The sequence below is a fragment of the Panthera tigris genome, chromosome X, assembly GCF_018350195.1.
Source record: "Panthera tigris isolate Pti1 chromosome X, P.tigris_Pti1_mat1.1, whole genome shotgun sequence".
Classification (NCBI taxonomy): domain Eukaryota; kingdom Metazoa; phylum Chordata; class Mammalia; order Carnivora; family Felidae; genus Panthera; species Panthera tigris.
Window position 1 is genome coordinate 86,722,962 of NC_056677.1, and position 12,681 is coordinate 86,735,642.

General features: G+C 35.3%; 1 protein-coding gene across 2 annotated transcripts in view; it reads left to right on the forward strand.

Annotated features, from left to right (window-relative positions):
• The window catches only part of RNF128 (ring finger protein 128), a 116,559-nt gene that overhangs the window by 87,107 nt on the left and 16,771 nt on the right, over nt 1–12,681 (forward strand). For both annotated transcript variants that reach the window (XM_007099346.3, XM_042975115.1), the window contains exons 3-4: nt 8,574–8,645; nt 11,673–11,755. In XM_007099346.3, coding sequence (XP_007099408.3) covers nt 8,574–8,645; nt 11,673–11,755 — 155 coding nt within the window. The remainder of the gene's footprint in view (nt 1–8,573; nt 8,646–11,672; nt 11,756–12,681) is intronic.

Here is a 12,681-nt window from a genome sequence, read left to right on the forward strand (position 1 = left end):
TAACTCTAGGCTTCAATGGGACCTACACTAACCAACTCTGAGATTTTGAGCAAGGCAGTAGACATCAGTTTTCTTATCCATCAGATTAGATATCAGGGTAGGTGATTTCTAAGAGTTCTTCCAGCTCTAAAGATCCTAAGTGTACCTCATTTACTTTCACTGTCCCCCTATTATTTACTTATGATGCAGGTAACAGGACAGAAAATATGTGTGCATAAAATAAAGTACCATCACTGAATTGCCCTTTTGAGTTAACTTACAATTAAGTCCCAAAGTGGGAGTGAAATGGTCTTGATTACCATCTTTCCTTCAAAGGACTAGCTAGGCCTTCCTGTTAACTGTTTCTGTTAAGCTAGATCTCCTACTCAGGTAACAAGCTCAGAAGTTTCAGCTGTTCCTGAGACAGCAAAGAAATAGTTTGTCTAGGAATCTCCTTGGCATTAAGCCAAATACCTTTCACAAAATACTTTATATAGAGGCAGGTTTAGGCATTAAGGAATGTCCTCATATATACCTTTACTCATGGATTATTTCTTTCCAAAATATATTTGCTACAGATATGTATAAATATGTTACAAGAACCTGTTAGACTTATTGACGAATAGTAGTTTATATTTTCATTCAATCAACATTTTATTTAGTGTCTGCTATATGCCAGACATTATACTGAATTCTTACATTATCTCTGATTTCCACATATTCTTCATGTTAGCTGGGGGTTTCCCTGCTGGGGGTAGAGGAACATATTCACAATGACCTCTGGTTCTGAGTACCTACTGTTTGCTGAATTTCTACTAAGTTCATTTTACAGTAGAAAATAGGAAGATTGCTTATCATCTTGCCATGCTGCACATGCTGTGTCTCTGTTCCAAACAGCATTCACCCAAGTGTGAAACCTAGCCTTTTCTTCAATTTACTCATGTATTATATTCACTTGAGGCATTCATGTATGTAGTAGATTTTACTGAAGGGGAAGAAAGGATTTATTTGCAGGATTACAAGTAATTTTAAATTAACACCAAACATCTCCTACTACCTGGGATTTTTTTCCTTTTAGCTGTTCACCCCACAAAGAGGGACAGCCTTTCATTGATTCTTTCTTACCTTTCCCTTACCTTTTAGATTTCCCCCTATACCCTAACTTCACTTCTTGTATTTTTATTGAGGTCAAATTGGTATATAACTTTAACTTTTAGGTGTACAACATAATTGGACATCTGTATGTACTACAAAATGATCACCACCAAAGCCTAGTTATCATCCATCACCATTCAGTTGACCCCCTTTGCCCATCTTGCCCAACCCCTTTCCCTCTGGTAACCATCAATCTCTTCTCTGTATCTGAGTTTGTTTTTATATTATTTTGGTTTTTTTCTTAGATTCCACATATGAGTGAAATCATAGGGTATTTGTCTTTCTCTGCCTGACTTATTTCACTTAGCATAATATTCTCTCTTTCTAAAATTAATTTTAGATGTTTATTTTTGAGAGAGACAGAGACAGAGAGACAGAGCACAAGCAGGGGAGGGACAGAGAGAGAGGGAGACACAGAATCTAAAGCAGGTTCTAGGCTCTGAGCTGTCAGCACAGAGCCTGAAGCTGGGCTCAAACTCTTGAACTGTGAGATCATGACCTGAGCCAAAGTCAGACGGTCAACTGACTGAGCCACCCAGGTGCCCCTAGCATAATATTCTCAGGGTCCATCCATGTTATTGTAAGTGGCAAAATTTCATTCTTTATGGCTGAATAGTCTTCCTGTGTGTGTGTGTGTGTGTGTGTGTGCGCGCGTGTGTGTGTACGTACCAACCACATACTCTATTCATTCATCTACTGATGGACATTTAGGTTGTTTCCATATCTTGGCTATTGTAAATAATGTGGCATTGAAGATAGGGATGTATGTATCTCTTTGAATTAGTGATTTGATTTTGTGTTCTTTGGATAAATGCCCAAAATTGGAGCAGCTAGATCTTACGGTAGATCTATTCTTAACTTTTTGAGGAACTTCTATACTGTTTTCCTAGTGGCTACATCAGCTTATATTCCCACATCCTCTCTAACATTTATTTCTTGTCTTTTTGATAATAGCCATTGTAACAGGTGTGAGGTGATATTTCATTGTGGTTTTGGTTTGCATTTTTCTAATAATTAGTGATATTGAACATCTTTTCATGTGCCTGTTAGCCATCTGTATGTCTTCTTTGGAAAAAAATGTCTATTCACAACCTCTGTTCCCTTTTTCAATTAGGTTGTTCAGTTTTTTATTGTTCAATTGTAGAGCTTTTTTCTCTATTTTGGCTATTAACCCCTTATTAAATATGTGATTTGCAAATATCTTCTCCCATTGAGTTGCCTTTTTGCTTTGATGATGCTTTCCTTTGCTGTGCAGAACTTTTTAGTTTGATGTGTCCCATTTGTTTATTTTTGCTTTTGTTTTCCTTAACTTTGGAGTCAGATCTACAAACATATCACTAAGACTGATGTCAAGGAGCTTACTGCCTATGCTTTCTTCTAGGAATTTTATGGCTTCAGGTTTTACATTCAAGTCTTTAATCTATTTTAATTTCTGTGTATGGTGTAAGATAGTGGTTTAGTTTCTATTCTTTTCCATATGGCTGTCAAATTTTTCCAGCACCATTTATTGAAGAGAAGGTCCTTTCTCCATTATATATTTTTGGCTCCCTTGTCATAAATTGTCTGCATATGTATGGATTTATTTCTGAGCTCTCAATTTTGTTCTATTGATCTGTGTCTGTTTTTATGCCAATACCATACTGTTTTGATTACTATATAGCTTTGTAGTATAGTTTGAACTCTGAGGGCGTGATACCTCTAGGTTTGTTCTTCTTTCTCAAGATTGCCCTGGCTATTTGGGATCTTTTGTGGTTGCATACAGATTTTAGAATTATTTGTTCCAGTTCTGTGAAAAATGGATTGGAATTTTGATAGGGATTTCATTGAATCTATAGGTTGCTTTGAGTAGTGTGATCATTTTAGCAATATTAATTCTTCCAATCCAAGAGCATGAGATATCTTTCCTTTATTTTTGTTTTATTCAGCTTCTTTCATCTTATAGTTTTCAGTGTACAGGTTTTTTTTTTTTTTTTTTACCTCCTTGGTTAAATTTATTCCTAGGTATTTTATTGTTATTGATGCAATTGTAAATGGGATTGCTTTCTTAATTTCTCTTTATGATAGTTCATTATTAGTGTGTAGAAATGTAACAGATTTCTGTATATTGATTCTGTATTCTACAACTTTACTGAATTCATTTTTTCTCATAGTTTTTTGGGAGAAACTTCAGGGTTGTATATATACAGTATCATGTCATCTGCAGTTTTCCTACTTCCTTTCCTATTTGGATGCATTTTATTCCTTTTTCTTACCTTTTTGCTGTGGCTAGGACATCCAATACTACATTGACTAAAAGTGGCGAGAGTGGGCATCCTTGTCTTGTTCCTGATCTTAGAGGAAAAGCTTTCAGTTTTTTTACCATTGAGTATGATGTTAGCTGTGAGTTTCTCATAGATAGCCTTTATTATGTTGAGATACATTCCTTCTATACCCACTTAGTTGAGAGTTTTTATCAGAAATGGATGTTGAATTTTGTCAATGCTTTTTCTGTATTTACTGAGATGGTCATGATTCTTATCCTTCATTCTATGAATGTGGTGTATCATGTTGATTGACTTACAGATGTTGATCCATTCTTGCATCCCTGAAGTAAGTCATATTTGATCGTGCTAAATGATCTTTTTAATGTATTGTTAAATGCACTTTGCTAATGTTTAGTTGAGGATATTTGCATCTGTGTTCATCAAAGCTATTGGCCTGTAATTTTCTATGTGGTATCCTTGTCTGGTTTTGGTATCAGGGTAATGCTGGTCTCGTAAAATGAGTTTGGAAGTGTTCCTTTCTCTTCAATTTTTGAAAGAGTTTGAGAAGCATAAGTATTAAATATTCTTTGAATGTTTGGTCGAATTCACCAGTGAAATCATCTGGTCCTGTCCTTTTGTTTGTTGGGAGGTTTTTGATTACTGATTTAATCTCCTTACTAGAGAATTGGTCTGTTCAGGTTTTCTATTTTCTTCATAATCAGACTTGGAAGGTTGTGTGTTACTTGGAATTTATCCATTTCTTCTAGGTTTTCCCAACTTGCTGGCATATAATTGTAGTAGTTTCTTATGATCCTTTGTATTTCTGTGGTATCAGTTGTAAATTCTCTTTCATTTCTGATTTTATTTACTTGAGCCCTCTCTCTTTTTTTTCTTGGTTGTGTAGCTAAACATTTATCAGTTTTGTTTATCTTTTCAGAGAAATGTCTCTAAAAAGTTTTATTAGTTTTATTGATCTTTTCTACTATCTCTTTAGTCTCTGTTTCATTTATTTCCACTGTGATCTTTATTATTTCCTTCCTTCTACTGATTTTAGTCTTTGTTCCTTTTTTTCCCTAGTTTCTTTAAGGTTTAAAGTTATATTGTTTATTTAAGATTTTTCTTGTTTCTTGAAGTAGGCCTATATTACCGTGAATTTCCCTCTTAGAACTGCTTTTATTGCATCACATAGGTTTTGGTATGTTGTATTTCTGTTTCCATTTGTCTCTAGGTATGTTTTTTCTTTGATTTTTTTTTTTTAGTGACTCATTGGTTGTTCAGTAGTATGTTTCATTTCTACATTTTTGTGTTTTTTCCATTTTTTTAAATGTTTATTTGTTAGAGAGAGACAGACAGACAGAGTGTGAGCAGGGGAGGGGCAGAGAGAGAGCAAGACACAGAATCCCAAGCAGGCTCCAGGCTCTGAGCTGTCAGCACAGAGCCTGACGTAGGGCTTGAACTCACGAACTGTGAGATCATGACCCAAGCCAAAGTCAGACGCTTAACCAGCTGAGCCACCCAGGCGCCCCTCCACTTTTCTTTAATTGATTTCTAGTTTTATAACCATTATGGTTGGAAAAGATGCTTGATATGACTTCAATCTTCTTGAATTTTAGACTTGTTTTGTGATACGACATGTAATTTATCTTAGAGAATGTTTCATGTGCACTTGACAAGAATGTATATTCTGCTGCTTTTGGATGGAATGTTCTGTATATATCTATCAAGCCCATCTAGTCTGAAGTGTTGTTTAAGGCTGATGTTTCTATATTGATTTTCTCTCTGGATGATCTATACAGTGATGTATATGGAGTGTTAAAGTCCTCTGTATTGTATTGTATTGCTGTATTATATTGCTGTCAATTTCTCCTTTTAGGTCTGTTAATACTTGCTTTATATATGCTAGTGCTTCTGTGATGGGTGCATATATGTATATATTTGTAAATGTTATATCTTCTAGCTGGATTGGCCCCTTTACATTAGGTAATGTCCTTCTTTGTCTTTTTTACAGTCTTTGTTTTAAAATCTGTTTTGTCTGGTATGAGTATAGCTACACCATCTTTCTTTTCATTTCCATTTGCATGGAATATCTTTCTCTGTCCCTTCACCTTCAGTCTTTACTTTTGACGCGAGTCTCTTGTAGGTAGTGTAAAGTTGGGTCTTTTTTTTATCCACTCACCCACTCTGTACCTTTTGATTTTAGAATCTAGTCCATTTTACATTTAAAGTAATTATTGATAGATATTAACTTATTGACATTTTGTTACTTGTTTTCTGGCTTTTTTGTAGTTTCTTCTCTTTCTTCTTTTTCTCTTCCCTTGTGGTTTAAGGGCTTCTTTAGTGTTATATTTAAATTTCTTTCTTTCTTTTTTAAAAAAATGTTTGTTTGTTTGTTTGTTTGTTTGTTTAGAGAAGGGAAGAGAGCACACAAGTGTGGGAGGGGCAGAGAGATCCCAAGCAGGCTTCGTGCTGTCAGCACAGAGCTGGACACAGAGCTTGATCTCACAAACCATGAGATCATGACCTGAGCCTAAATCAGGAGTTGGACACTCAACCAACTGAGCCACCCAGGTGCCCCTAGGTTTCTTTCTTATTTAGTGTATTTACTAAAGTTTTTGCCTTGTGGTTACCATGATGTTTGTATGTAACATAATATGTATATAATGGTAGGTTTTAAATTGATAGGAACTTAAATTTGAACACATTTCAAAACTTCACATTTTTAGTCCCCCCCATTTTATGTCTTTGTCACATTCTACATCTTTTTGTTTTATGCAACCCTTAAATAATTACTATAGTCTTAAATTTACTATTGTCTATTAATCTTATACTTGTTTTATAAGTGATTAATCCACTCTCTTTACCATGTACTTACCTTTTCCAGAGAGATTATTACTTTCGTAAATTTTCTATTGATTAGTGCCATTTCTTTTCAGCTTAAAGAAATCCCTTTAACATTTCTTGTAAGGCTGATTTAATGGTTGACAAACTTGTTCTGTTTTTACTTATCTAAGAAACTCTTAATCTCCCCTTCAATTCTGAATGATAACCTTGCTGGGTAGAGAATTCTTGCTTGGAAATTTTTTTTGCTTCCAGCACTTAAATATGTCATACCACTCCCTTCCAGCCTACAAAGTTTCTGGTGAAAAATATGCTCATAGACTTATGGGGCTTCCCCTGTATGTAGCAAGTTAGTTATTCTCTTGCCTCTTTTAAGATTCTCTCTTTAATTTTTACCATGTTAATTATAGTGGTTTTGTTTTTGTTTTTGTTTTTGGTGTGTATCTCTTTGTGTTTGTCTTATTTGGAACCCTCTGGGGTTCCTGGACCTTGTTCTTTCATTTGGAACATATTCCTCTCATTTTGCCTGATGTTCTGTATTCATTTCTCTGTATTATGCAAATCAGCTACCTTTCCCAGACTTGATGGAATGATCTTGTGTAGGAGATGTCCCATAGAGCTCAGCAGTGCTATCCCCCTGGCCGCCTCCACCAGGCTTGAGGGATGATGCCTGTGTGAGCTGGGCATTACTGCTTGCTTTGGTGGGGCCACAGCTCTGGCATGGGGGTGGGCAGGGCCCTCAGTGGGGTGTACCATCTAGCACCAACAGGCTAGAGTAAGAGTTCTAAAATGTCACTGCCAGTACCAGCATTAGCAAGTTAGAGTGAGTTATCAAAAATGGCACTTGCCAGTGTCTCCATCCTCAGATAGAGTCCCAACAAGTTTCTGGCTCTCTGGCACACACTTAAAGCTGGTATTTTTACAATGGGTCGAGTGGTAAGTGAGTCTGTGCATTGAGCCCTTTGAGAGTGGGTTCTCTGTTCTCTATTTTAATGGTTTTCCTGAAACTAATCCCTGTTGGTTTTCAAAGCCAGGCACTTTGGGGGCTTGTCTTGCCTATGCAAGATCTAGGGGCTGGGGTGCCTGATGTGAAGCATAGACCCCTTGCTTCTTAGGGAAAAGTTCCATATTTTTGAGATTCCTCTCAATTGTGGATCACTGTATCTGGGGTGGGTTTTGTTTTGTTGTGTTTTGTTTTGTCTGTTTTTGATGAGACTATGTCTCTGTCTCACCCATTTTGATGCTACTCTTTTATCCTTTGTTGTGGGGGCTCTGTTTATTTAGTTTTCAGCTCTTTTTCGAAGGAAATTATTCCATATGTCATACAACTAATTTGTTGTGTCTATGGGAGGAGGTGAATTCAGGATCTTCCTATGCTACCATCTTGAATCCCCAATTTCATTTCTGATCCAAGTATGTATATTTTAGTCCTTAGTCCCTAAATGAGTCTGGGGCTTGCTTTCTCATATCTAGACTCAGGTACATATATGTTCAGTGAAACAAGAAAGGCTTACTACTACTTTATCAGACTCCACCCTTCTTAAAAGGCAGTAGTGGTTATAAACAGCAGTTTTCCCCCTAATATGAAATAACACTGTATGGATTGGTATTATCTGCATGGTATAGGTGATTAAACAAGTTTAAAGATTTAATCAATCACCTGTCCAGGACTATTCATTTAGTAAGTGACAAAGTCATATTTTGAATCTAGGTCCATTTGAATACAAATCCTGTACACTTTTTACAAACAAGACACAATTCAAAAAAGAAATGGGAAAAGATGCATTTTAAGATACTCTAAGGTTGAAAATAGGAAGTGCTTTGAAAATTCATACATCTGAATCCATTTGCAATAGTAGCTTTGTCATTGGGTTATTGCAATAGTAGCTTTGTCATTGTAATCCAAAGGTACTATTTAAGAACGTAGGGAAACATAAGTGAAAAGTTTCAGTAATTTGAAAATTCTGTCTGATAGATAAGTGGGACATTTATTATGGATAATTAAATTATCATTAAAAATGTTATTTATAGTTGTACCTGAAAAATATTTATTAATCCTCCCTCCCTTTTTCACCATATTTTTTTTTAATTTTTTTTTTCAACGTTTTTTATTTATTTTTGGGACAGAGAGAGACAGAGCATGAACGGGGGAGGGGCAGAGAGAGAGGGAGACACAGAATCGGAAACAGGCTCCAGGCTCCGGGCTCCGAGCCATCAGCCCAGAGCCTGACGCGGGGCTTGAACTCACAGATCGCGAGATCGTGACCTGGCTGAAGTCGGACGCTTAACCGACTGCGCCATCCAGGCGCCCCCATATTTTTTTAAAATATTTTTTCTAACATGCTTTTTATATTGCAGAGACAACTAAAGGCAGATGCTAAAAAAGCTATTGGAAGGCTTCAACTGCGTACACTGAAACAAGGAGACAAGGTACATCTATGACTTTTAAATCCTGTTTGTTTTAAAGCAATGCTACCAAGTTATTGTTAAAACAAAATGTTCTTCCGAAGTATGCTTTTCATTGGAATTTATAAATCTTATTGACTTTTTTTATTTATTTGATCCTGGAAGTAGGCTGAATAATGACCAGTGGCTTCCATAGATATCTAGGTTTTAATCCTTGGAACCTGTAAATATTACCTAATATGGCAGAAAGGACTTTGCAGATAAAATTAAGTTAAGGATCTTGAGATGAGGAGATTATCCTGGATTATCCAGGTAGCTCCTAAACATAATCACAGTGTTGTTATAAGAGGAAGAAAAAGGGAGATTGGACTGCAGTACAGTAGAATATGTGACCAAGGAAGCAAGAAGGTTATAGTGATGCCAGAAAGGGGTCATGAGCCAAGGAATATAGCCAGCTTCTAGAAGCTAGAAAAGGTGAGGAAATGGATTATCCCCATGAAGCCTCCAGAAGGTACATGGCACTGCCAAAACATTGACTTTTAGGCTTCTGATTTCCAGAACAATAAAAAAATAAATTTGTGTTATTTTAAGACACTAAGTTATGATAATTTTTTATAGCAAAAACAGGGAACTAATACAATTCCTCAGTGCAACTTTACTTGAACAGTTTTAGATTTAGGACAGTTAAAACTGCCATTGGTGTGTAAAACATATATCAAAAATACCTATAAAAATAGCTATAGAGCTTATTGAAATAATAATTACCATTTATAATAGCACTCAGACCATTAAGTACTTAGGTATAAATCTTGCAAAATACATACACGATCTATATGCTGAAAACTGCAAAACACCAATGAAAGAAATCAAAGGACCAAAAGAATGGAGAGATATGCCATATTCATGGATCAGAAGACTCACTGTTGTTAAGATGTCAAATCCCCCCAAACTAATCTATAGATTCAGTGCACTTCCATTCAGAATCCTAGTGGGATCATTTGTATTTATTGACAAGTTGGTGCTAAGTTTATATGAAAAAGCAAAAGAACTAGAATAACCAAAACAGTCGTTATAATGAAGAACAAATTTGGATGACTCACATTTCCCTAATTTTCAGAATTATTTTGAAGATACAATAGACAATATAGTGTGGTATTGGAGAGAGGCTAGACCTTTAGATCAAGGGAATAGAAGAGAGTCCAGGAGCAGACCCACGTGTATATGGTCAGTTGATTTTCAACAAAGGTACAAAGGCACTTCAATGAAGCAAGGGTAGTCAATTGTTGGCTCTCCATATGCAATGATTAGGTATCTTTATGCAAAAACCATGAACCTCAATTCATACTTCATACTGTCTGTAAAATTTAAGTCAAAATGGATCACAGACCTAAATATAAAACCTAGAACCATGAAATTCTTAGAAGAAAACTTTGGAGAAAAATATCTTCAAGACTTGGGCTAGGCACAGATTACTTAGATAAGACAGCAAAAACAAATCCATTAAAGAAAAGAAAGAAATCTAATTTTGTCAAAATAAAGAACCTTTGTTCTTTGACATTGTTACGAGAATGAACATACAAGTCACAGACTGGGACAAAATATTTGCAAATTACATGGCTGATAAGGGACTATATCTAGAATATATAAAGAACTCTCAAATGTCAGTAGTAAGAAAACAAACAGCATACTGAAAAATGGTGAAACAGACATTTACCAGAGAAAATATATGGATGGCAAAAAAGCACATGAAAAGATGCTCAATATCATTAGTCATTAGGCAAATGTGAGTTAAAATCATAATGAGATACTACAACACATTCATTAAAATGGCAAAACTAGTACACCTGACAATAACCAAGCACTGGCCAGTTGTGGAACAATTGAACTCTTACGGATTTGCTGGTAAGAATACAATGTATAGCTAGTCTGGAAGACAATTTGGCAGTTCTTTATGAAGTAAAAAATAACCCTTTCTGAAGAACCCAGCAATCTCACTGCTAGATAGTTAACCTAGAGGGGAAAAAAAAAAAACATGTTCAAATAAAAACTTACACATAATTGTTCATGGCTGCTTTACTCATATTTACCAAAAACTGGAAAGAACCCAAATGTCCTTCAAATAGTAAATGGATAACTAAACTGTGGCACATCCATATCGTGGAATACTATTTAGCCGTAAAAAGTGTGTGTGTGTGTGTGTGTGTGTGTGTGTGTGTGTGGTGGGGGAGGACCCTATTGATATAATAACATGCATGAGTCTTAAATGTATTGTGTTAAGTGGAAGAAGCCAAATTAAAAGGCAGTATAATACACGATTCCATTTATATGGCACTCGAGAAAAGCAAAAAGTATAGGAACTGAAAAATCCATGTTGTTGCCAGACGGTGGGGGTGAGTGAAAGTAGGAGTTAATTACAAAGAGGTATAGAGGAATTTGTTGGGGTAATTGAAGTATCCTATATCTTGATTGTGGTGAAGATTAAGTGACGGCATATTTGTCCACACTTGCAAAACTCTATACTAAAAACTGTGAATTTTGCTGCATGTGAATTATACCTTAATTTTTCTGAAATTGGGAGCATAGCTTTAGAACTTGTACAAATGGCATTTGAATTCTAACACCAATTAACAGCACGCATTTGTTCAAATCACTGCTACCTGTTCCTCTTTGCACTGTTCCTCTTTTGGTTGACTCTATTTTCTTACCTTTTTTAAGTCTAAATTATTTTCAAATTTCGATTGTATAAGAGTGTTATCAATGATAGTCACAATGTTTTACATTAGATCCTCAGACCTTATTCGTATTATATCTGAAAGTTTATACACGTTTTACCATCTACTCCCTATTTCCCCCATCCTCCAGCTCCTGGCAACCACTTTTCTACTGTTTCTATAAGTTTGACCTTTTTTAGATTCCAATTAAGTCTAAATAATTTTAAATCACTTTTTGAAAGAATCTATGCAATTTAAATACATATATATTGTGATCTTGCTCTGTAGTTTAATGTATTTTTTCTTATCCATCAGAGTAACAATAACTATTTGCTCATAGGAAATTGGCCCTGATGGAGATAGTTGTGCTGTGTGTATTGAACTATATAAACCAAATGATTTGGTGCGCATCTTAACCTGCAAGTAAGTTTGATTTTCTTTTATATCCTCAGTAAAAATATCTGGTTTATTGAAATGATTATAATGGGGGAAACTATTTTGAATGTTTCCAAATTGAGGCATTTGGTTTATTTTCATTTTTTATTCATTTTCATTTTATTTTCATTTTTTTAAATTTTATTTTTTATTTTTTAAAATTTACATCCAAATTAGTTAGCATATAGTGAAACAATGATTTCAGGAGTAGATTCCTTAATGCCCCTTACCCATTTAGCCCATCCCCCTTCCCACAACCCCTCCAGTAACCCTCAGTTTGTTTTCCTTATTTATGAGTCTCTTCTGTTTTGTCCCCTTCCCTGTTTTTATATTATTTTTGTTTCCCTTCCCTTATGTTCATCTGTTTTGTCTCTTAAAGTCCTCATATGAGTGAAGTCATATGATTTTTGTCTTTCTCTGACTGACTTATCTCTGGAAAACAGTATGGAGGTTCCTCAAAAAACTAAAAATAGAACTACACTACGACCCAGCAATTGCACTACTAGGCATTTATCCACAGGATACAGGTGTGCTGTTTCAAAGGGACACATGCACCCCCATGTTTATAGCAGCACTATCAACAATAGCCAAAGTATGGAAAGAGCATTTATTTTCATTTAAATATAGGTGAATGCTTTATATTTTAATATCATTGAAATAGGTATAAGGCTAATTATATAAAGTTTCAACAATCTGATATAATTTAGAAACCAGTTCCATATAAAACTAAGAACCTAGCCAGCACCATAACCATAGTGTGTGTGTGTGTGTGTGTGTGTGTGTGTGTGTGTGTGTGTGTATTTTACTGGATTATTTAATTTAAAATCATTTTAATAGTCCTGTTGAAGGAAAAAAATTCATCTCAATGGGCACCTGTTTGGAAGTCTTCATTGTTTAGTTTTTCATTATCCCTC